The 24,712-nt window shown below is 43.0% G+C and overlaps 1 protein-coding gene across 9 annotated transcripts in view; it reads right to left on the bottom strand.

Annotated features, from left to right (window-relative positions):
- Positions 1 to 11,190: 11,190 nt before the first annotated feature.
- Positions 11,191 to 24,712, bottom strand: part of TMEM229B (transmembrane protein 229B) — a 29,571-nt gene continuing 16,049 nt past the window's right edge. For 5 of the 9 annotated variants that reach the window (XM_085323365.1, XM_085323364.1, XM_085323367.1 and 2 more), the window contains one exon: positions 11,191 to 14,871. In XM_085323365.1, coding sequence (XP_085179491.1) covers positions 14,341 to 14,844 — 504 coding nt within the window. In that variant the 5' untranslated portion in view covers positions 14,845 to 14,871 and the 3' untranslated portion in view covers positions 11,191 to 14,340. Of the gene's footprint in view, positions 14,872 to 15,170; positions 15,534 to 16,674; positions 16,737 to 24,712 lie in introns of those variants that run through there. The other 4 variants (XM_085323363.1, XR_014898053.1, XM_085323366.1 and 1 more) reach the window with 4 other exon arrangements.

Below are 24,712 nucleotides of genomic sequence, written 5' to 3'. Positions count from 1 at the left end.
TTAGAAATCTGCAGCAAGCATCGCAGTCCAGTCCAATCTACTCCAGTCTTTGATACATTGTTTTCCCAAATCTTGGGGCTTTTCATGCCCAATAGCAAAGGGGCATTAAATAGAAAAACTCCTAGCCTTACAAGCTAAACTGCACTGTAAGGAAAGGTGCCTTTCAACTCAGAAGGTGAAGCCATCTTGCATTTGTGACTACCTTTCATTACTGCTGTGCTGCTACAGCATGTGCAAAGACAGCCCAGTATCCTGGGCTGTGGGATTCAGTGGCTCATGTTACCAAAGGTTTTCATTTGATTGGCTCTCATTTACCTTCCTCTGAGAGCTAAATGTATCATCACCTCTCAGTAGGGAGTCACCAATCCAGATACTTAAGCCGAATGATTTCAAAAATCCCCTGATTTGAGCTGGCTTCATTTTATGGGCTTCCAGTTTGAAACACTTTTCAACCTCTGGATGCATAGCTGCCATGCCTTCATCTGGAGCCATATGAAAATCAGGACAGAGACGTCTCAAACTGGTAAAACTGAGTGACTCAAAATCTATGGTCACTTTTCAAATATCTAGACTTGAATGATAAGCTCAGGAATGTATACAACTCAGCAGGGCTGGGAAGTGGGCAGATGAGCATGAGACTTGTTTATCTTAACTCTTAATGTTGTGTTTTAAATAAATACTCTTTAAATATATCACCCGACTTCCCTTTTACATTGGTGCAGATCCAGAATAAGGTCAGCGACATGAATMAAGTTACGCGGGGATAAAGCAAGACTAAGAGAACAAAATCAGGTTTTGGGGGTATTAGAAATATGGACTGTAAACATAGGTTTTTGCTGTTTCTTCCCCCTCCCTTTAAATTGTCAGTGAAAGAAAAGAAGCTGGGAGGGCAAATGAGTATCAGATGTGAAGAAAATCTTTGGGCTTTCAATTTCCTGTAAGCCAGGACTAGAACAGTTAAAAAGCAGCAGAAGTCAGGAATGAGCTACAGTTAAAAAAAAAAAAAAAAGGAAAGAGAAAAAAAAAAGCAGCATACACTATTTTATTCCGGGGATAATAGACTCAATCTGCTGTGTATGAGACCAGTTGCTGGGAGAGAAAGGCTAGAAATAGCAAAAGGTTTTGCAGGGCAACAGAAGGATGCTATTATTGTACTAGATCTCCATAATGGTTCATTCTGAGGTTTTGAAGTTGTGCTTCTGAGAGCTTGGCATCTCCTATCCCGTGCCGCAGTCTCTTACCTAAACCAGAGAGCGAACACACATGCCCTGCTTTACAATGAGGGAAGAGTTAGGGATGGAAGAACAGTTCTGGAGCCACTCCAGAAGCCAAAGCCTCTGTCTCCATCTCAGAGCGCCTGAGGAGGGCAGATGTTYGGTTTCTGTTGGATTAATCTTTTGGCTGGGGATTAAGCTTTGTTATGGGTTAGCTGCTGATCTTAACTGGGTAGTTTTCCTACATTTCTGCCCAAAATGCCTAGAGTAACACACAGGCACTTTTTCATACAATCTGTCAAAAGTCAACACATAACAAAATTACGTATTTTAAAAGAAATGGAAAAATCAGTTGCAATGGACACAAATTCTCTCTTATTCTCTTTTTCCCATTGCTGACCTTGCTTGTTTACCAGTGCCTCAGTTTTTCTTTCTGCCTATACAAAAAGAGGAGGGAAAAAAGAAATTGCTGCCACCACCTCTAGCCATAAAACTGTGGTTATTGATGGAGTCCAACAAGAACAACATTGCTTATATACACGAAGGTGGGTGGACTGATGAMATGAGTAAAATAAAATTTATTATCACATCATTTCTGAATAGCTTTGTCCCTGGCATACCCCTCAGAAACTTCCCACTCCCAAGCCTGAAAAAGGTTAGATCTAGATCCGATATCATGCCCAAGTGCATTTTTTTCTGTCCACTCTGATGCCTGGGAAAGCACAGTGAGTTACTGCAGACCCCATGTTCCTCTAGGAGATGTCATGGGGGTGTCCTTCCTCTCCTCTGTCCAGAGGCTAGTTGCTGCAGTGCTGCTGAAAGCTAACAAGAGTGTGGGTTGGGTGCCAGGAAAGCACATTCTGACAGACATCCTGTACCATCCTTTATTCATTGCTAAATTTATTCTCTTACAAGACACTGAGGCTGTAACACATGGCAGCTGTTGCAGGATAAAGAGAGAAAACAGGGCTATTGGTGTCGTCTATTTAAGGGCTTTTTAATGTATACACAGCTTCTATTATGCTTACTGCTTTATCAAATGATACTTTCTACATTCCAATGCACAAACACTTGCTGACATTTACCCATTTCTGGCACCAGTAAAGTCTGCATGTGGGAGTTGGGGGGAGATCGTGGGACATTCCATGTTTGAAGCCCAGCTGCAGTGCAATCAGCTAAACTGATGCCCCAAAGGGCTATACYAGCTTTGGAAGGCACCTGCTGAAACCATCTCTTTTTTCTGGTGCAGATCTCAACATTTGAGGTAAAGCCTAATTTCCTTGGTTAATGTTTGTTCCCCCCTTAGGAAAAACCCTCCGTTAAATAAGAAGTACCTTTATCTGAGCTAGGATTTAGTAATAACTGAGGCCCATGTTCCCCATGGTTCTCATCCAGTGTTGTTATTTATTTCAGCATACAATGGGAGTAAATCTTCCCCTTTGTAATTTCCTAGCAGTTTACACATAGTCAGCAGAGCTGTAAATGACTATGCCAGAAGCAGAGCAATGGAGAGATTAATCTGGACGAAGGAGTCTACTTTTTGCTTTTTTTTTCAGAAGCAGGCATGGAAAGGCCTTATCTATGCTGGTGTATGTTCTTTCCCTTAAAAGCAGGTCATCTGCATGGACACTACCTATTGGAACAGTCCAGTCTAGCTACTAGCCTGAGCTTGGGAAAACATCACTTGAACTGGGCAGGACTGGTGCCAGAGGATGCTCTAATGGCTTCTGAGCACCACAGATGTGTGCTGATGCCTTGGAATGCCTGTGACCATACTTGATTTTACTAATATGCTCAGGACTGGAGTATTTMTGAGGGTCAAGGTTTAGATTCCTAAGACTGTGGAATCTGAAATTCCTATTCTAGTAGGACTCAGTTCATCTTAACCTTTCAGTATCTAAAGCGGATATATTAACTGGCATGCAGAATTRAGAGTAGAAAGAGGCAGGTTCTTTTACTCTTTAAGAGTAAAATCTCTTAAAAAATTAGATCATCTTTGGTCTGTCAATGTGCGTAGCGAGGCTCCCATGAGGACTTTTGSTGAAGCATCCTTGGATATAATTCACTTCCTTGCAAGATCTTCTGTGCTGGACAGCTGATGATTGCCATGAGTAAGATACCAGCATTCAAAAAATAATAAAGGACCCATTTCTGCTTGCCTTTACAGATGGAGACAGTCATCTGAGCAAGATCAGGCTGGATACTCAGGCTACAAGATGTAGTACTGTGGGATATTTGATCAACTGCTATTATTATAATAAAAGTTATCCCTGACAAAGTTGTAGGTAAAATCTCTCTTGGGAGCAGCATTTCCTGCTGACTCCATATACMAGGCTTGGCAGAACGCCCTGTGCTTTACACGGATTTTTGCTGGAAACAGAAGAATCCTCCTCTGGGGCCATAGAGCCAGACCCCTAAAGCCCTTTACCCTGAATGTGTCATCTCCCTGGAGACCCAATGTACATGAACAAACATAATCTTGAAGTGTCCGCTGTCTGCATTGTGTTAAAATATGACTGGAACTCAACCAACGAATCTCCAGGTCACTCGGGACAGAATCCTATAAAGGTTTGCTGAGATTTTAAAGAAAAAAAAAAAAAAAAACAAAAAACAAAAAAAAAAACAAAAAACAAAAAAAACACAAATTGAAAGAAACTCTTAGACACAGAAAGATATTTTTCTATTGCTTTAAGTGGAGTTATTTTACTGGTGTTTTGGCCTGAGCAGGTTCTGTTGTGCCCAACAGACTTTTCATCTGCTTGAGTCCTGGGAAAGTAATAGCTCACAACAGATGGGAAACAGAGATGAGTTTTGAGAGGTCACTGTAATAACATCACATGCAAATCCTTTGCCCATCGGGAACTGCATAGTGCCGGAGCTCTGCTGGGGAAATCAGGAGGAGATTTCCTACTCACACACAAGTAGAAAGATGAGAGCCTTTGGGAAGAAGTCCTGAGGGGGGTTACTTCAGAAAATGGATCAGTCTGACAGATCAGCTTTCCCACTACAGTGACAGGGAAGGAAAAGTGTCTATTATCCCTCTATTATCACCCTCTGTTAGCACAAGAGGAAAGGGGTTTCTGCCGTTTTCTTTTTCTTTGTACAGTTTTGAGATAGTTGGAGAAYTCAGTCTCTGCTCCGAAGACAAAGGCAGGTGCAGGGAGCGGTAAAGGCAATAGATTAAATGCTGACTTAGCAAGGAGAAAACATCAATGTGGCTTTTGATTTGCTGCTGTTTCAGTTTTCTGCATTTTTTTCAGCTCTGTGAATTCCCCTCCTTGACATCTGCCCAGCCATCACAGTCTGTCTCCACTTCCCCCACTTCTCCCTTTAATGTTAGTGTCCTCATTTCCCCTTTTGTACATATGACCCTTTCACTATGCAGGGATTAGTATCTCATTTATAAATATGTGAAATAGATACACAGATGATTTAATTTGCTGGGTTTTGTTGGGCTAGCAAGACAGACTGAAATGAGGAGAAGGGTATGTTCTGGCAGATCAACTGAAGAAAAATGACATATGTACAGAATGAGTAACATGAAACAGGCACACAGGACATCAGTATTAGCACAATGGAGAGACCTCAGAGGACAGAGACAARATAGTAAGACATAAAGGCCAGTCAAATAAAGAAGAGCAGATCTGGTGATCATAAAGAGCTTGAACTTAATATGGAAGAACAGGGAGCAGTGATGGGCACTGCAGGGGTGTGGGGGAGCTGATATAGTGAGAAAAAGATGTTAGGAAGAGACATACAGCCCTCTCCAGGTAACTGCAATCCTGCGCCCAGTCAATAGAGATAATATTAGGCACCGCTGAAAGCTTCTGAGAAGCTATTCAAAAAGATTTGGGAAGCTATTAAACTGAGTCACTTAGGCTATGAAACATAGGCAAAAGTCAGGCTTGTGAGTATAGCCCTTCATGGCTATGCACTGTGTATGGACAGTGCTGCAGTAATGGAGGTGTCATGAAAAACAGACGGTAAGAGGCTGAAATCATCACGGTAAGGAATATTAAGATCATGCCTATGAGTTATGGATAAGTGACACAGACAGAGGAATAGAGATCAAATTGTAGGGCTGATTTGCAGTGTGGAGTTAATTGTATGTTACTGCTTGCTCACATCCCATCGAAGCTTTTAACTCAAACATCATGGGATTTTTAAACTGAGCTGTCTAGTCAGGGAAGTACCTGGGACACAACTAAGACAAGTCTATCTTGGCAGCTGCTAAAAGAGCTACACTGTAGTGTGGTGGAAGACTACTGTCATGCAAGTATCACTAGTCAGTGGTACTCCAATGTCTCCTTTCAGTTCTGCTCATCCACATGTAAAGGACAGACAAATCCTCCCAGATTTGCCAGGAGTGACTTCAGTGAGCAATTAACCCCACTGGAGCACGTGAGCCATGGGGTGGCCATCAGACTCCTCAAGGCCACACACACAGAGCACGTAGGGAAACAAAAACCTGGTCTGTCTTCATTCAGGCCTACTTTAATGAATTGAATGAAGATCATCTCWTGTACATGTGAAAAAAAAGGAGAAGAGAAGGCTGATGATGTCTTGGCATCCCCTATGTATCTACTGGGAGAAAGTATGGGAGAGATCGACTGAGCATGTGAGAAGCAAAAGGGAAGCAGAGGTTTGATCTTCCTACACTCAGTTTAAGTTCTTTGTAACACATCCAGGAAGAGATGCTGGAGAAGCTGAGCAAAATTCAGTTTTTTGGATAGACAGCAGCAAGCTCAGAAGAAGGCAGAGATTTGAGACATGAGGAAGACAGGGMAGTAAAAGCTGTGCAACTGTATGAAGACATTCAGGAGAGGGACAGAGCTGAGTTAAGGAACGATGTTATAGCAAAGGCATTGAATGATAATTGCTAACTTGCCGCCATACTTGTACCTGAACGCATGTGTGTATAATGTTTTCTGCTCTGATCATCCAAAGCACTGACAAGCCGGAGCTGTTGTGGACTTTAATGGAAGCTATAGCTCATCAGCCCATCTGTGTAAATTGCTAAAGATGGGATTTAGAGAGGAAGCTCAGGGTACCTGTGATTGCAGTATGGACCTGAGGTAGATGTGAAGCACAGAAAGGGACAGCTTGCCAAAAGAGCTGACAGAGAAGCAAAATCAATAGGAAGAGCTACAGCAGCAGATAAGTGATTTGACAACAGAAGCAGCGATGTAGATAAGCCCTTCTGTAACTGCAACAATGTGAGCTGATAGAGCAGATGGTCACCTCAGTTTAGCCTCTAACATGGCTGGTTGCCCCTAGCAATATTTACCCAAAAATACTCTACTGATGAAGATGGGATTTAGGCAGCAGAGGGAAATCAGTCCTATTTTGAACAACATAAACCATACTACATATTGGCTCTAACCGTCTGTTCATGCACCAGTTTGGTACTTGGGCAAACTGCATACAGCTGGCTGCTGACATCCTTGCTCTGATGAAGAGCTGAGGGACTAGGGTTTCAGTTACAAGTTGTGGTAACTGCCCCGGGCTGCTGGGTAACTGGCTGCTTCCAGGAAACTGCCACACATGGGATAGTGCTGGAAACAAAAACATACTCAGTCACCAATGCCAGAGGTGCAGTGTTTGAGACATGGAGGCTTTGAAATGGGAAAGGTAGGACAGGAGTTGCTGTGGATGAGAGAAGGTGCTGACTGAAAATCAGGAAAGGCCATTTTGAAGGCAGACTGCTGAGTTTACCAAAAGTCCCATTTATGGATCAATAAAGAACTCATAACAGCCTTTTGAAGGCAGAAGGGAAGACTCTCTACTCCAGGCTAGCAGAAGAAACACATCTTACCAAACCACTCTGCCTTACCTAGTGCAGTAGGCTAATTCCTGAGCCCCAGCCAACTAKCTCATCACTGTCCCTGTATAGCAAGGCTTTCTGTCCCCAGGCTCCCTGTCAGCACTGTGGCATAACCCTGAGCTTCATCTAACTCTTCAAGTCAGACTCTGTCTAGCAAAATGCACTTGAAACAAGACCTTGGGAAGCAGCTGTGCCTGTATTTGATGACGAATGGGACAGCACAATGAGTCACAGAGGGACCCCTAGACACTTCTGTAAAACACTAAGTAGTGGCAAATGGAAATAATTTATGAGATGATATCACCAAAAAAAAAAACCCTCAGAGTCAGCTCGGCACATGGCAATGCAAAGCTGTGTAACTCCACAGCATCAGGGAAACATCAGCACCCTTGATCTACTAGGCACAACAACAACGTGCTTAACCAAAAGATCCCTTCTCTGGGATCCAGGAGCTGGGCAGAATAGGAAATGTAAATATAAACTAGATGTTAAGATATGTGTTCAATCCTATATGAAGACAAATATTAGATAACTGTAGAGACAAATATTGTGGTGAGTTCTGCCCCACAGCATTCTGTGTGGCTATCACACAGTTCAAGCATGGCTCCCTTGTTGGGCTATGACAGCAGTGGGGTTGTGCTGGTATAAGATTRCTGGATAATCCAGACCCCAGGCTCTGGAGAAAATATCTCAACCACAGGTAGCAGAGGCTGGCCTCAGCATGGTGCCCAGGGAGGCAGGTGTACGCCCAGCCCAGCTGAGTTCAGCCTGACCCAGTCCTGCAACAGTGTGTGGAAACCTTTGAAGAGCCAGTGCCATCTCCTGTCCCAGAGCTCCCTGCCTTGGGTTCCCCAAGAGCCCAGCACCTCTCTGGCGACTCAGGAGCAAGCAGGTCCTGACATGCAGCTTGTGGGTCTGAAAGGTGGTGGATGGCTATGCTGAAGCTGCTCAGGGAAGGGAAGCAGCATGCTGCTGCACAAATCATTCCTAGGAYAGCTTCAGTTGGTGGAAATCAGGCAGCTTTTCCCCAGTTTCCCCATTTTTTTGAACCTTCTTCACTCCTCAGACCTGGAAATTTTTGGAGAATGGGCAAAATGTTCAACTCCTTTTCCCAGGTCTGAAAAGACCACCTGGGAGCTGTCAGGACATTGCCATCAGCTTTCCATCGATGTTATTTGGGGTTAATCCCAACCTAATCAAAGGTATGATGTGAGAATTATTTCACTGGTGTGGGAAAAGCACTTTCAGATCCTTCAAGGGAATCTAATAAAAGAAGGGCAAGTACTATCATTCTCACCTCCCCCAAAATATTAGGTAAAGTACCACGCAGAGATAGTAGTGCAGACATCTTGCAGAAGGCGTTAACCTCAAAGGAGAGAGAACTTCTACAYTGAAAAGTGTGTCCCATGTTTGAAAATCCTGAAATCTGCCAAGTGTTATGCCTGTCTCAACTCACATATTTAATGAATACTGATTGTCTCATCTGCATATGTTTACTAATTTTTATTAAAGAGCAAGTTGCTTGCATTTCCTTCTCCTTCTTCTTCATTATAGCATCAACACTCAGTGACCAGGACAGCATGCCACACAATGGTATAACCAGTGTTACCTGATACTTAGGGGTCTTTTAGTCCTAAATYGACTGCAGCATACATGCAAACTGATAACAAGCATTTGGAATTACCATTTAAAGCTGGTATTTTCTGAGAACTAAGGAAGGCTATTTACAGCAGAAAATCCAGTGGCTACAAAGGGAGGAATGAACAGCTCAAACTCCAGAATAAAGAGCCAAGTAAAGGTCTGATTCTGTCAGAATAAAAATACTGCYGGACTGCTTTAGACGTCAGAGAAGTTGCAAACACAGAGACCATAACAGAGCTGGTTCTGTCAGAAGGTATCACAGTCTTGGGATCAGGGAGGCTCTTTAACCAATCTATCCAGCTCCTGAAGATTTAGACTCACCAGCAGTCTTTGCTCTGTAATCATTACATCAACACTCATAACATCTCTACTCACCACAGTCCTCGAACGGCAGAAGCTCTCCCTGGCTGTGCACAGGAATTGTACAGCACACTATGTACGATACCGCCTGCACTTACGTGATGATACAGTGACCTGCTCCAAGGCTGTGACAAGTCACCTTCCTGCATTTGGTCTCTAGAGTCTCAATTAAGTAGCTCAAAATCTCAAGATCATAAGCAGTAATAGAGTTCAAGTAGTATTTCACTTTTTCTCTCTCATTTAACCTCCAGCTTTCCCATGAAAAACATTTCCATTGGAATCCAAGGAATTAAGGGTGTATTTCATAAGGACCTACCTGAGTAGGTCCTTGTGCTAACTCAGGTGCTGAAAGTAGTTTAGCCACATTGCAGCACTCTCTGTGGGCCAATTTATTCTGCTTCTTATCATGATTAATTTACCAGGAAGGCACACAGTGCTATATGGCTTTAGTGCCCATACTAGCTTAGGGGGCACTAGCTTGCATGTCTATAGATGATGTTATTTTTCCACAAAGATGCAACTCAGGAATCTCCTAGAGATAAAGACAACGGGAGATTCTGAATATCTCTTCTACTTCAGAGTAAGTTCAGGCAATCACATACTTTGGGGACAGCAGATAATTTCTGCATTGCATCTAGTGAAGACCCCACCAGGAAAGGGCAGCTTTGTCTTTGAAGAAGTGATACCTTTAGACACTAATTAACCAGCACATTCCCAGGCCCTGTATAGGCTTACTTCAAGACAGCACTTCTTCCTTTGACATCTGCACTAACTGCCTGGGGGCCAAAAGAAGAGCAGGCACTGTGTGCTCTACCTGCTCTGTAACTTCTCTCTGGTGGTGTGGTCAGAAGACAGCGTAGAGGGTGGCCAGACCCTACATGGAGGAAACCCTTGCCATTCTCAAAAAAGCCATTCCAGGTGTGCAAATACACTATCACACCTCTAGATGGCTTGTTATTAATGAGACTGAAGCCCAGAGTCTTAGATCTTAAAAATTAGTGTTCCCCTGCCCAAGCTGAGCTGACCTTTGTTCATTTAAAACTTTGTTGGAGCAGTGCCGAACCCCTGGCTAGCACTAGAACTCATCGTTGCCTAGGGTGGGAGGAAGGGAAGGTCTCCTCCCAAGGGGCTGTTCATGACACAGGAATGGGATGCAAGTGGAGGCCATTTGCCAAACAGGGACAAAACTCCCGAGATCTCACTGCAAGCCTGCCTAGAAAAGGAGGTGCCAAAGGACCTGGGAGAAGGAGACACACGCTGTGTTGGGAACGGCTTCTGATTTGGAATAGGTTGCACCAAAAGAGGGCCATTTTCTTCTGCAACAGGGGATGGATCACAGAGGGATGTGGTAGCAGCAGATGAGCAGGAAGGAAGGGGAAAAGAGTCATTTCCTCGTCAGGTGGTTCAGGCACAGTTTGCAGGCAGGAAGAACTGAAGCAGAGAGAACTCTGTATTCAAGAAGCAGGCTTGCAAACCAGGGACATGTATGAATTCAGGGCTCAGGATGAACTAAAACAGAAAAATGTTTGGTTTCAGTACACATCTTACTGGTGACTCATATTTTATTCATAGTACAGAAAGGCCAGAAGTTCACACTAGCAAAGAAATTCCCTCTCCTTCTGTGCAGGCTTCAAAAATTGGTCACAGCAGAAAAATGCTGTTGAACTCAGGAGGTCTGGGGTTACCAGCTTCCCAATTCTCTAAGCAATTAAAGCCTTTTGGTCACTTTTCACCTTTTATATTCATAGGACTAATCAAGCAAAATCTTGATCGGATTATTCTGCTTTAATTACAAAATTCATTCAGACCAAAGGCTTAACAGCACCAGGTACATATGTACACATTTCTCTCAATTGTAACACCAAAGAGCAATGCAGTCTAGTCCTACTTTAAATCAATTATTTCCCACTGGCATGATCTTTGGAGTACAAACAGACATCACAGTAATGCTTGAACTGACTCTTGCACACAGGGCACCAGACTATCTTATCGTGTACTTTAAGATGCTTAAGGTGGACGGTAAAAGTAAAAAGCACGACAAGGGAGGCAAAATAGAACCCAAAGGTAATTTGAGCCCATATCCCACCATACCAAAAAAATGCAGCAATAGGCAACTTCCTCCTTGTTGCTGCAGAGTAAGGACAAAGTGGATAAATCACAATTTTTTTATTGCTGGTGAACTCAAAACAGGCAACTTTAATCTACTGAGGAAGATACATGTACAAATGTTAGGCCTTTGTGCGTTTTTTTCGTTTTAATTCAGTCCAGCTCCTTTGCCCTTGCTGAGCGGCCAGTGAGACCCTTGGTGTCTCACCAGACTCTGGGCACTCCTCCTGTAAGACGGTATAAGAAGCATCACATGTGTTAAAAAAGGGAGATTTCTCAGAAAAGACAAAGCTCTGACTGTAACCACATTGCTCAGAAAGGAGAAGTCTTGCTAATCCTGCTGCATTAGGTACATGGTATTACAGAAGCCCCTGTGACAGCACGAGTTGTGCAGGGGATTCTTTGAATCGATTTAAGTATTTGTTGGGTTCCATTCTGTTCCTGGTGTGCAAGCTGCAAGTAAAGTGCACTTCTGGGTGTAAATTACAACTCTGTGAAGATGCAGTATCTGGGTGGTATTTGTCAGACATCAGCAGAAAACAGACTACAATAGTGTTACAATGGCAATAAGGATAATGGAGTAAGATACTGGATGCCACCTGGGAACCCTTCCATGGCTTGAGCACCTGGGTATCATATAACTGTGCAACCAGTTGCACCAGGTTACCACAGCAAGCAGCACTCCCCTGGTCCCATGCACAACTGCCATGGCATCACCAAACAATGCTCTAAAAAGTTAGAAGGAGTTAACAGCTAAGGACAAAACAGGGATCCAAAGGATGTTTCTTTGAAGCTGAGGGTTTYACAGGGTTGTGGGGAAGGCAGCATTACACCAAAGTCAAGCTATGCCATGAAAGGACAGCCTAGTTTCAGCCACTGCATTTAGTCACCTTGACAGAATTGCTTCACTTGCACCAGAGCCAGAATGGAGAGATCCCAACCCTTTCCTGCACCTTGAAACTATTGTTTTGTTTCAGTAGAGCTGATTTACATTATCCCATATACAAATCTCTTTTCCCACCCTTCATGTACAATGACAGGTGACTATTTTGCCTGGGTCTAAACCCCTGAGACCATCAAGGTTCACAAACAACATGCTATTTCTCTGATTTCATAATACTGGCATCACAGTATGGAAAAAAAAACAAAAGAAAAAAAATCTGTTCAGTGTTTGTTCTCTTTTAATTTAATGAGCTATAAAAAAGGAACTCTAAATACCCACCTAAGTATTCTGGGTGCTTCAGAAGACATTGCATACCCCAGGGCAGATTTGATTAACTCCTTGAYGCCAGAGTTTTCACGTGTCCATTGCCAGCAACGGATGTCATGTGGGAAGGGGAAAGGAGGAATAAAATAATTGCACTCTATGATACAAAAAGGATTAACACTGCCCTCGTAAGAGCAGAACCAACCAACAGTTCCCCTCATACAGCCAGAAGTACTTTTTCTCTCTGGAATGATGCTCCAGGGCAAGAAGTAGGTTCACAGCTGAGTGCACCCCACTGGAAGTAGAGGACCAACATGGACAAACACATTTCTGACGCAAGAGTGGAATTCTACAATCACGCAAACAGATTTGCATTGCAAGCCAAATTCACCTCTGTTGACTTTGGTGAAAGAACCCCTAAAATTTATCTGGTCCTAGAGGGCAATTACAGCAAACCTCCTCATAAAACCTGTTAGGAGTGAGATATGTCCGACAGCTGGATACTCCATGTTTGTTGCTAACTCCAACAGCCAAGATTTCCCAAAGCAAATAATTAATCTGCGGCTGCCAGTATCAAGCCCTTATTCTCCATTACAGCTTACTCTGTGTTCTGAGAGTGTTCCCAAATGGATTAAATTTCAAACTGTCCCCAGCACAGATCTCTCTAAAATGCAGCCACAGCATTTCCTCACCCTCGAGCTACGGGCTGCATTCACACCCTAACCGCAGCCTCAGCCAGAGAGAGCATGAAGAAGTGCTCTTTAGAAACTTTCTTTTACAATGTGCCTCCCTGTATCAGGTGGTGTGACATAACCCTTGCTGCCTCCAATCAGCGTTATGACAAAGGCTTGCTGTAGTTACATAAAATAGAATTTGAGAAGGAAAAAATAAAACCCTGCTCTGGATACTCTGAGAAGAACACTGGGCAGAAGTGGGCTAAGACCTGCTGATGCTAAAGGAAGCTGACACTCAATCCCAGAGGGCTCCGAATCCTGGATACTGCCTTAGCCACACAAAGATTTTTGACCTTTGGTCAAGTACAAGGGGTTACAGCCAGACTAAGTCAGCAATGTCACCAGAAACAGAGGAATCCCTGGGAAGAAAGGCAGAAAACCCTTGTGGTGGGCACAGTCTCTATAGATTTTGCACAGTTGGGATGGGAGTCAGAATCTGGAGCAGCCCTTCAGGCAAGTTCTGCTTTGAGGGGATACAGGTGATGGGAAGACATATGCTATTCCTTGTTCCTTTTGCCAAGATTGAGATTGCAGAGATTATGGTAAAATTCACTCGGCAAAAAAGGCCTTTATTGAAAAAAAAAAAAAAATTCTGTAGTGAGTATCAGGACTGATACTTCAAAAAGTACAAGATTTGTATAAATTCATCAAGATGTCCAGCACCAGAATATATTGTGGTGCAATAAAGAACCTGGGGGGGAGGCCAAGGGGACCTCAAAAGGGGAACACCATCTACCTCCCCAGCAGACTGCCAGTCTTAGGTTCTTCTCAACAGCAGATGGACTTTCCTTGTTCCTGCAGCATCTCAGGTCCCATGGGAGGTATTGGTTGCAAGCAAGCACCTGAATATTGCCTAATGGAGTAAGCCAATCACTAACTTAGGTGGCGTATCCATGTTCATCCACTAACTGTTTTTTCTCTTTTTGTATGCATTTCCACTGTAGTATTTTTTTCTTCTTTCTCCACATAAGTGTAAGCAAAAGAACTGCTTTCATCAGTAATAAGTTAAAATCAGAAATGACCTAACTAACAAGTAGCTGACATTGGTCCTTGGAGCCCAAAGAGTAAAATCCATAGAAAAATCTATTGGTTCCATTTTTTTTTCTGGTATATCCCATGCACACCCCCATTAGAAAAAAGGGGGTTTATGAATCTTATCATACAGGAAAGAGCAGTACCTCAAAGCCAGAGYTGACAGTCTGTAGCAGAGGTCTAGGCTCTCTCAGATTGCTAAGAGCGGCTCTGAGTCACTACTCAATCAGTCTTCACATGGCCGTTGGCCAAGGCAACAGGGACAGTCGGGGCCCCTGGCTCAGCAGTCTCATCAAATCGTAAGCGCAGGGTGTTTCTGATCACCAGCTGCTCCATGATGAAAGAAGCACAAAACCATGGGATGGCATACTCCAGGGTGATCAGGCCCATGAAGTCAAAATCAAACTGGGAATAGTCCCATGGGCAGGCATTGAACTGGCGTAGAATGAGGCCAGTGGTGAACTCCCAGAGGTATGTCCAAAGAGTGTAAATGAGGCAGCGCACTAAAATGTTACACTTGTCCTTGAGATACAGATACATCTTCTCCACAATGAGGATGGAGGTGCCATAAATGAAGAGTGCCCACACACTGGTAACACCTGGGAACTTCCAGTTAAAGTTGACCACAAACTCCCAGGCAGCTGTGAACATCACCTCACAGAAATAACCATGAATGGCATAGAGGTACCACCGAGAGAAAGCGGTCAGTGGTTCTGCCGCAGCCATTCTTCTGCACGCACCCCAGCAGGCACTCTGAAATGAAAACAAAGACAGGAGTCAATAAGGATGTCACAAATCCTCATCACCCAGATGGCAACACACAGAAATTCATAACACCAGCAAAGGACACAAGAAACAAAGTGAGTTTTAAATTATCTCATTTTTCCTWCAGTGAATTTTAGTCTGGGGGAAAGGTGGCACCTTACTAGCCTCCAATGCTCAGAATGGGCCTGGACAACTTATCCTGCTCTGCCAGAGGGATTGGATGCAGCTGGGATTGGTGATGAAAGGAACAGGGGCTCTGCCAGTAGTRGGGCAACCAAAGAACTTACCAGAAGCAATTGCCAGTAGAAAAATCAAGCATCCCAAAAGGAGCACACATCATCTTCTTGCTCCTTTGAAGAACAGCACTTTGCTGAGTCCAGTATGAATTAGATGAGATGAACGGAGCACTGAAAACCTCAGCCCCTTCAGGTGCCACCTACGTCCCAGAAAGTTTAAYGTAGTGAAAGACTATGCTTTGATCRGCACCACAGAAAGRAAACTAGAAGAGAAAGTTTCCGAGGTTTTACGCTTTCAGATACCACACCTTGTGCCCAGTAACTGAACCRTTATTTCTTCTGTTAGAGAACTCACATGCATCACACACACAGTTAAGATTTGGAGAACAATTCATTATGGTATCAGATCTCCTGATCTGAAGTCAAAAAGTGCAAGAGCACCACTAAAATCCATTCAGGTTTGGGTTCAGGACAGCAAAGCACAAAGGATGAGAAAAGAACAGCTGAGCACAGAGAGAGGTGGTTAGTCATGGTAAGTAGGAAATGAGAACAAACTAATTGTCTCAGCAGGAAGAGACTTGCTGAATAGGCTTTGAAAGCACATAATTTCCTTATCAGTGAACAATCTCAACACAATTAGTTTTTACACTTTCAAATTTTTGTAGAGATTTTTCAGGTCCTAAGCACTGCYTTGCCATGCTGTAACTCATTAGCCCAAGTTCATTTCTGGCATAATTTTACTGAAGCCTTACAGATTTACAACGCAGGGTGAATACAACCTCTTACATTCTCTAAATATATGCTTTCAAGTTGGGTTTCTCTTGGCCCCTGATTAGGCACTACATAACTTCTTTGCTCTGCACTTGCCAACTCTGTGGTACAAGGTGCTAAGAAAGGACTACAGTAATGTCATGTGCAGTCATACCAATGCCATCTGGAAACAAATTATTCCTGCCCTGCTCTGTAAACACTGTGACTCTCTGAAGAAAATATTAATATGCAGCAGTGCACTGAAAGGAGATTCTGACAGTAGATAGTAAAGAGAAAGATTCATTAAAAAAAGGGAGTTAGAATAATGAACAGATGGTGAACAAAATATTCACTGGAAAAATGCACACAGGAGGAGGGATGAACTGTAATACATTTCTGAGGAATGAGAAGAACTGGGGAATATTGAAAGCGGAAAGGACAGAGCTGTACTCCTAATCCACTCACTCCTCTCTTAGGTTGACATCCAAATGGCACAGTTCACRTTACATAGGCCACTGAACTGTCTTCACGCGCTACAGATCTGTATCAGTAGCAAATTGTGAGCTTGTGGGTGAAAGACTAAGGCGTCACTAGAAATTCCCTCATGTCTCCTAATAGTTCAGTCACAAGAGATGCTCCAAGACAACTGTGGAGGTGTCACATAAACGTGCATGGGGCATATCTTCCCACAGTCTACAAGCGGCTGGTGCATAAGGGCAAACTTCCTCTCTGATGAGAATGACAGTTTAGGAACATAATGTTGGTTAATTTTCAAGCACAGCCAATAAGCTTAGGAGGATCTTACCTTGAATCTTCATATCATTTCCCCATTTTCACATATTTTCAAGAGTAAACCAGTAGTCAGAGCTGCAGGAGAATGGGAAAACGGTAAGGAGGAAGTGGGCTGTGCCTGTCTTTTGTCAGAATGAGGATATACAACAGCAGCAGGAAGGGAGAAACTTCTTGTATCTGAGGATACAGGCACCGAAAGAAGCAGAGCCTTTCTGGTCCTATCTAACAGATAGGAGGTCCTGTCTGTTACTAGGTAGGGTGCAAAGGAGACACAGAACTGTCATTCTCTGCAGAAGAGAATGTTTTCACTAAACTGCCAATGGTTGTATGTTTTTCCTCTCGTTTCAGTCAGTCTTTCTAAGCTTTTTCACTGGTGTTCCTATCTCCTTGCCCTTCCCTCTATGTCTTTACAGAAAATGTGTTTAAATTTCACTAGTTGGGAGCATGCACAGCATGCAGTACTGTCTATCAAGTTTTCCTTATAATTTTGGAAATCTGTTTTCAAAGCTAAACCTTTAACAAAATAGGTTGTCCAAGTGTGCAAAGGTCCTTTCCTCTCAATCTCTCCCTTCTTCCCCCAGTGATCCCTTTACTAGTTATTTCCGTTACCTTATGCCTGCCCACCAAAGCCAAAGACTCCAGCAAATGTATCCAACAAGTCATGGCCAGTTCTGCACCACATAAGTTTCTCTGTGCAGTGAAGATCTCTCTCTTTCCTGGTACTGTACACCAATGCTTAATATTTACCCAGTTATTCTCCGCTTTTCTTACATTTTGCAAAATAGATATCTAGCCCCTACACTGGAAGTCTATGACTAATATCTGAATGTAGACTTGGGACAGCCTCTGCAATCGAGATTAATCCCTTATGAAGACTGTCCTTTGAATCCTGACCCTTTCACCATGACTGCAGGGAGACAAGCACCAATGTGCTGATAAAGTCTCAGCACTTCTCTTCTACTGTCTCAATCAACCTGAGCTTGCATGGGAACTTCCTTCTTATGATATGTTTCAAAGAGTCGTCACTGGCTTCCTGTCCATTAAAAGCATCCTGAAACAGAGCAGATGAACTGTGGCAGCCCAAACACAAATTGGTTCCAATGTGCCAGGCACTAAGCAAATCCATAACTCAACACAGCTCCTGGTGCAAAATACTTCATTTGAAGTAAGACAGAAAGTATACAGTAGGAAATGGAAGGGAACAGAGGATACTGAGGCTGAAATACAACAAGCTATATTACATCACTGCACAAGTTGGGGACTACACAAGTTAATGGCTACAAGAGCATTTACAAAGTAATTAAAATTGCAGCTGTCCCAAATGTCTCATTTCTAAGCCATACCAAATTGGCTTGTCACTGTTAAACAATAATGCAAGCAAAGTCCTTAAAGACAGATATGCAGAAGGACAGAAGTGTCATTTTATTTGGCAGCAATGCATGCATAAGACCATGATGAGAAGTAGTTACAGAATATTTGTGAGAAAAGGATCTAAACAGAAGGCCAAGACTGGATTCAGTAAGAGATGCAGATTTGTGAAGAGCCTAAAAGAGATAATTAAACTTGGTGATACAAGACTTCTAATGGAGTGACAGTAATATAGATCAAAAAGCTTGAACACATGACAGCTATTTAGTCCCTCAAGGAAAACAAGTGCTGTGTATCAGTGAGGCAGTTACACTGAGATGGACACTGACTTCCCAAAAACCAGAAACGCTGCTGCCAGCTATGCAGTTGCCTCAGCAGAGAGGAAACAAGTCATGGAGATCGAGCTCCTCACCAATCCTCTGCACGAGAATGCCAGTACTTGTAATGCTGCTGCTCACATTGTGCTACTTTGTGGAAAACAGGGAGCCTCCAAGTTCAAAGCTATGAAATTAATACTTTTCATCAACAACAAATTATATTTCAAGCAACTGAAGAAACAGTTCCTCAAAACAGTACGTGATTAGCAAAACTGAGCTAAGCCAGCACTGAAGTTTTCTGTCTTTCTCCAGTAAGACCTTCTTTCCAACCTGCTGATAGAATTAGAAGGAAAAAGGCGAGTATATTGAAATTACACATCAGCCAAGAAACATACAGTCCGAGAACTTCTCCTGGCACTGCCTGTGTGGGTAACACTCCTGACAGTGCAGGAACCCCAAACTTCTCCATCTGCTACACTCACAGCAAAAAAAAGGCATTTTCAAATCACAGGCCTGACAGATGGACAGTACAAACAACCGTGTTTCTCTACAGAGGTCTCGTTCTGAAGATCAGGGCAGGACGCTCTGGTCTAGGGCTCGAGGAAAARGGATGCTGTAACAACACTGAGATTATACTTCTAAATTTTAGAATACCAACTCCTTATTGAATATTAACCATCCCCTGGACTGAGGTAAGATACAGATAAACCTGATACACAAGGCAAAGCAAGGAGAAAGGAGATAAATCCCCAGCTGCTCTAAGGACTGCTTTCCAACATGTCAGACATTTTGTGCTAAAAGGAGCACTAACACATTCGGTTTTGCAGCTGACGTAGCCCAGGCAAGCAAAAGGCAAGTGATGGACTGGATGACTGAAGAAATAATGGCAGATTTGTCACGCAYGAGCACTGCGGGGTGGAGGGGTTGGGGGGGGCACACATCAGTGCCTCAGGTTGTCTCCAGGTCTTACTTAAGCCCTAGTTAAGATACTCTGAATTATCCCTGAAGTGTTAATAAACAAAAAACACAAATAAAAGCCACACAAGACATTTCCTCTGACTAGCTAGGGCCTCAGGCTGCAAATTCTGTCGGCTCCTTGTTCCACCACAGGTGGAACTCTGAAATGCATGGTACCTGCCACTCCTCGAACTTCAGCTCTGCTGCTTCTGATATTCCCCTTCCCTGTCCCTTTTTCAAACAGTACTTATAGAATTGTTTTTCATGACTTTTTAGATATTTTTCATTGATATATCTTTGTATCCACTCTTGTTTAAGAGCTGGAGAATCAGTCATGTATCTGGGGCTTTTTTRCTTTAACAAAGAAGAGCAAACACAAGGATGTGTCAATGAAAATCAACATGTGTTTTGGGGTAATACTTTTTAAAATGTAATTTTTCTTCTCCTTAATTTTGCATCTTCCCTGCAAGTAGCGCTACCAAATGAGAGTGCCTTTGCAACCAACCAATTCAATTAATGTGCTGCAAATCTAGCTTCAATATTTTCATATAAACACTACACAAACCATTAGAAATAAAGATTTACAGAACACCAGTGCTGGATTTGGCCCCAAGACATTAGTTCATTAGCGTTTAAATATTTATGCACTAAAATCTCAGCAGTACTTATGTGCTGAAGTCATAACTCTGAGGAGATATTCATCTTTCAGGTAACTGAGAGCCTCAATTAACTGTGGCTTAGAAAATAGAATTTCGACTGTACTGAAGCGTGGAATAGTTCCAGCAAATAGATTAATCAAGCTTTGCAATGAATGCTAAAAGTGCACCACAGACCACTGTCTCTGAATGCAGACTTGATGTACCTTCCTTACTCCTAGCACTTTCACAGTGGTCCTGGAGCCCTGGGATTTTGGTCAGTTCTGGATGTATTAATCTGTCTTTGCTGCTTCTCTCTCTGGACTCTAATTCCATTAGGGTCTAAGTTCTTTCCCTTCCTCAGAGTTCAACCAATGCACAGTGTATTGTGAGTGAGCATAGACCATTTTTAACCTGTATTTTCCCCTCATTTATGCTCTTGGCAAGGGGCATCATTTCCCAGCCACTCCTGGTTCCTTTGCCCAGTTCATTCTGCACCTACTGGCAGCCTCTGATCCCTGCCTATCCTTCAAATCCGTCCCAAAGAGAATTGGGATACAGTAAAACAGAATGACGACAAAAGAAGATTAAATTAATCCAATTACCAAACTAAGCCAAAGGGATGAGGAAGTGTAGTTCTTATCAGGAATGTCTCTGCGGGGGGCTGCCCAGAAGGCACCATTCACAGTGAGGAGGAGAAAGGCAGGATTTTCTCGGGAGGGGAGTGGTAGGGAGTGCGCTGGGCGAAGCGTTTCAGAGAACAAAGAGAAAACATGAATACACTGTTCACATAAAAAATGTTTTTTCTGACTAATGCGCTCTCCTGAATGGCAGTGGAAATGCAGAAAGCTGAGACTTCCCATTCCCTGCCCACACATTTCCTCGCTTACTAGAACGGGCCTTAGCCCACCGTGACCGCTCTAACCTGAGTGGCAAACCTGAGGCAAATCAAGACAGGAGCTCCGCACTTACAGTGACCGAGACAGATCCTTCCTATGTGCCTGGTTAAGAGCTCTCAAGAGTCAAGCAAGCAGCAGATTCACATGACAAACCTGTGAGAAATGGTTGAGTTGAAACTTGACATCTTAAAAAAAAAGTATCGCATTTGAAGTGTTATCACAGAATCTCCCCAACATCTTTTTCTGGCAAGGTCACATCCTCCCCAAAACCTATTGCTAGACCACCTCTGTGCCTTAGCTACTGTCCTCCCTTCTTTGGAAAAGCTGTCCTGAGTCCCCAGCACCACCTGATACTACGGCTCCAGAACAAGCAAGTGTCCAGCAAGGGTCCAAGTGCCTCTGAAGCAGCCCCAGCAAGAAGCAGAGGCTCTGAAGCCGGGAACCCACTGTAGGAGCAGGCAGGGCTCCCCATTAACAGCACAGAGCTGGAGGCTAGTGCTAAGGATGGTCTGTCCCCAGGCCGACCACACGCTAGAAGGGGGCAGAGTTCACCTTGAGTATCTGTATCAGCTTTACTCCCGTTTGAGGTTTCAGTTGCTGGACTCACCTTCATCTTAAAATAAACCTTTAGCATCAGTCCAGGTTAACAGTAAGAACAGAATTAAGCTTTAAGAGCTTTTGAAAAGCTGCCAGAAATTTACAGTCCGTAACTTAAGGCCTAGGTCTGAGTGTTCAAACTTTCCTGCTGGGGAACGGTGCGCTCCAGAGTGAGTTCCTGAGGGCTGGCGTGTTCAAACTGCGCGTTGGAGTACACTGACCATCAAAGCACATGGCCGTTTTTGAAAGCTTGAGCTTACATGCTGTATCAGCTGATTGCATCAAACCTGACATTCAAAGAACATACTGTACATCACGGCTTACTAGTAAAAAAGCAACCCAAAACAGGGCGACGAACAGAGAGAGACAGAATTCATCCTGAGAACATGCTGCGACTTTACAACATCTTGCCATAATCAATATTTTTCCACTGTCACTAGAGAGCCAGCAGACTTAAAGAAGACACAACATTAAGGAGAGAACATTATCAGCATCACCCACCCTACATGATTTCATAATGGAAATTGGAAATTCAGATAGTTCTTTTGTGAAAAGGTTTCCTTTTCTTAGCAAATGCCCACAATCCTCTTTCTGAACCACATGAAAAGCAATTAGCAAGAGTCCACTCTTGACGAACAACCCTAAAATAATAAATTGATTTGGACAACTTAGAGGTCAGTATCAGTTCTACAATAACAAATAAATACGCTTAGCCCAGCTCTTCTGAACAATTTGCAGTACCACRCCAGAATCAGCAAGCAAAGGAGGAAAGCCAGGCTTGGCAATAGGAGCAACAAAAAATCCAAACACATTTCACATTGAAAATGAAGCTTGGCACAAAAGCGCCTTGTGAGCAAAGCACTGAAGTAGGAATATAGAAATTCCTAGCCCTGCTAATACTGTGGCACAATCCAAGTCGCTTAAATATATGAAGAAGAGCAGTGCGTGTAAAAAGACGAAAAAAAAAAAAAAAGAACTGTTGACAGATCCAAGACACCCTCTCCTAGTTTGCTAAAGGTAAAGTAGAAGTGGCTAACTTTGGGGGTTTTATTTACTGGAGAATAAAACATCAGTTCCTAAAAATTCCTGGTATAGGCACAGCCATAGAGAACTCTTTCCTTCTCCTTGTATTAATATCCCAAGTACACAAGCCTTTATAAAGTGAGTGAATTTTATTCTCTCTCACTCAGGTTTATTTCCATTTAGAAAGACCAACGAGCAGCCTATAACTGCTATCGCTCAGGTGTATCTGTCTTCATAGAATACTCATATTTTTCTGTCCAGAGTAATTTGCCAAAAACTTAGGTCTTAGAGCCTATTTCCTGCACAGCAGGCATGCTCCTCTGTTGTGTTGGGCACTTTGCATCTTTGCAAAAGGCAGCTTACGTTTTTAGTGCTTTATTTCCTCAAGGTACCAGGAAGCCTGCGATTTGGGTTACAACTACATACACATCACCTTCATTTTTATGCATGCCCCACGTTGTTCTCTCTCGTAAACCTGAAGCATCAGATCCACAATAAACCTCTAACATATAGTGGTTTATGATTCCCCTCAAATCAGATTTATTCACCTGTTTATGTGCTTTCTTTCCCAGGAAGGCAGCACCAGAGAGCTCTCCCACAAGGAAAATCAATTGAAATCAGACCTCTCAAAGGTGGACTGACCACTCACACCCTCTTTTAAATAAAAGAATAATTCAACATTTGTGCTCCCTGTGGAACTGGTATTGGCCAGTCTATCTCTGCCCATCCATCATTTCTGGAAGTCATGTTTTCTTTATTCACCCTTCCTTCCCCTCTAGGGGAAGCAACTTTGTCCRTATTTTTTTCCTCTGACTATACTCATTCTTATGCTGAAGTCATCTTTCACAAACTTTACTACTGCATTCAGGATTCCTACCTGCAGCCTGCCAATCATTTAGCATGGCTTCACAGCGCACGCTCAGCCTGAACCTTTACACAACCCTGCTGAACGCGGTTCCATTTGATACTAGTTTATATCTTTCTTCCATGCACCTACACAAATAGGCAATCTTGCATAGAACAGTCTTGCAGCTCTACCACCTTTACCATTGGGTTTGGGACCTACATTTCCTTTTGTGGCTGCAGTATGTTCAAATAAGGTTAGACTCTATTGAACAGTCTCCCTGATAAAACCAGCAAACAGATTTATTACACTGACACAGAATAGCATTTTCAAAACTAGCCTATTCTTATCAGTCAACATAAATAAAAGATGTTAGGTTTCCTAACACAGGACAGAAAAATCTACATGTATGTGCACAGGGTAACATCAGCTGCTTCTGAATGCCTAGAGTCCAGGGATTAATTTTTTTATAGGATAGGGCTGCCCAGTTCATGAAATAAAGCAGTACCACAGCTTCTGACTACTTTGCAGATCTAATAGTATGTGGCTATGGTACTTGCTGAGACTTTGTTCTTATTCATCCCCTATGCCAGACCTGATGTACACATTTAGGCTTCTGAAAAATTCTAAACGATCTTTTGTGATTAGCACCCAACAAATTCCACCAGTCCTRAAGGAGAAGTAACTGCATCATGTTAATACCAGCTACTTGCAAAACACCTGAAAAGGCAATTAAGTTTCCACTTCAAAAGGAAAAATCCTTAAGAACTGCTAACTCTAATCCTAACCTCAGTAAGGAGGTAAAAATACTACTCACCTCCTCATTCCTATCATTAATCCACACAGAAGATGGAAGGATGGAGCAGTCACAAAAGATCAATGTACAGTCACAAAGGAGACTTGAATTTGACCCCACATATATAGTTGCCTCAATGGAAAGAGGAGAGATTCTCCTGCAATTAAAATTGCTCTCAGTTGTGTGTTGGCTCCTCTAGGAGGAGGGAACAGAAGCACTGAAAGGGAGAAAAGCTGAAGATAACTGATTTTGAGAAAACCTTGCAAGATAAGAACAGAAGATAGATCTAAAAGGAGTAGGATGGAAAGATTCTGACTTGTGCAGTAAAGGGAAATGTGGAATAATGCACAGGCAGAAGTAAAATTGTAAGTACATTAGTAGCAGAAGCTTTCAGGTGGCAGACGTCAGTGAGGTAACCTCATCACAGTTTCCTCATCCCTAGCGTCACCTAAGCAGATAATAATGAAGATYCAGAGCTCCCTGCAGCTACTACAGTGACAAGATAAAATGTGGCTACGTGTTCCACCCCACTTCTGGCTGCTAGTCCCAAGTTAACAGAAACCTCCAAACCAGCCTGCCTGGGAACCCCAACAGGGCATGAAAAACAGCCTGGAA

The sequence above is a fragment of the Rhea americana genome, unplaced genomic scaffold (assembly GCF_003343005.1).
Source record: "Rhea americana isolate MKP2758 unplaced genomic scaffold, rheAme1 scaffold_84, whole genome shotgun sequence".
NCBI classification, from domain to species: Eukaryota; Metazoa; Chordata; class Aves; order Rheiformes; family Rheidae; genus Rhea; species Rhea americana.
Note: the sequence above shows the minus strand (reverse complement) of the source record. Positions and strands in the feature narration are given on the sequence as shown.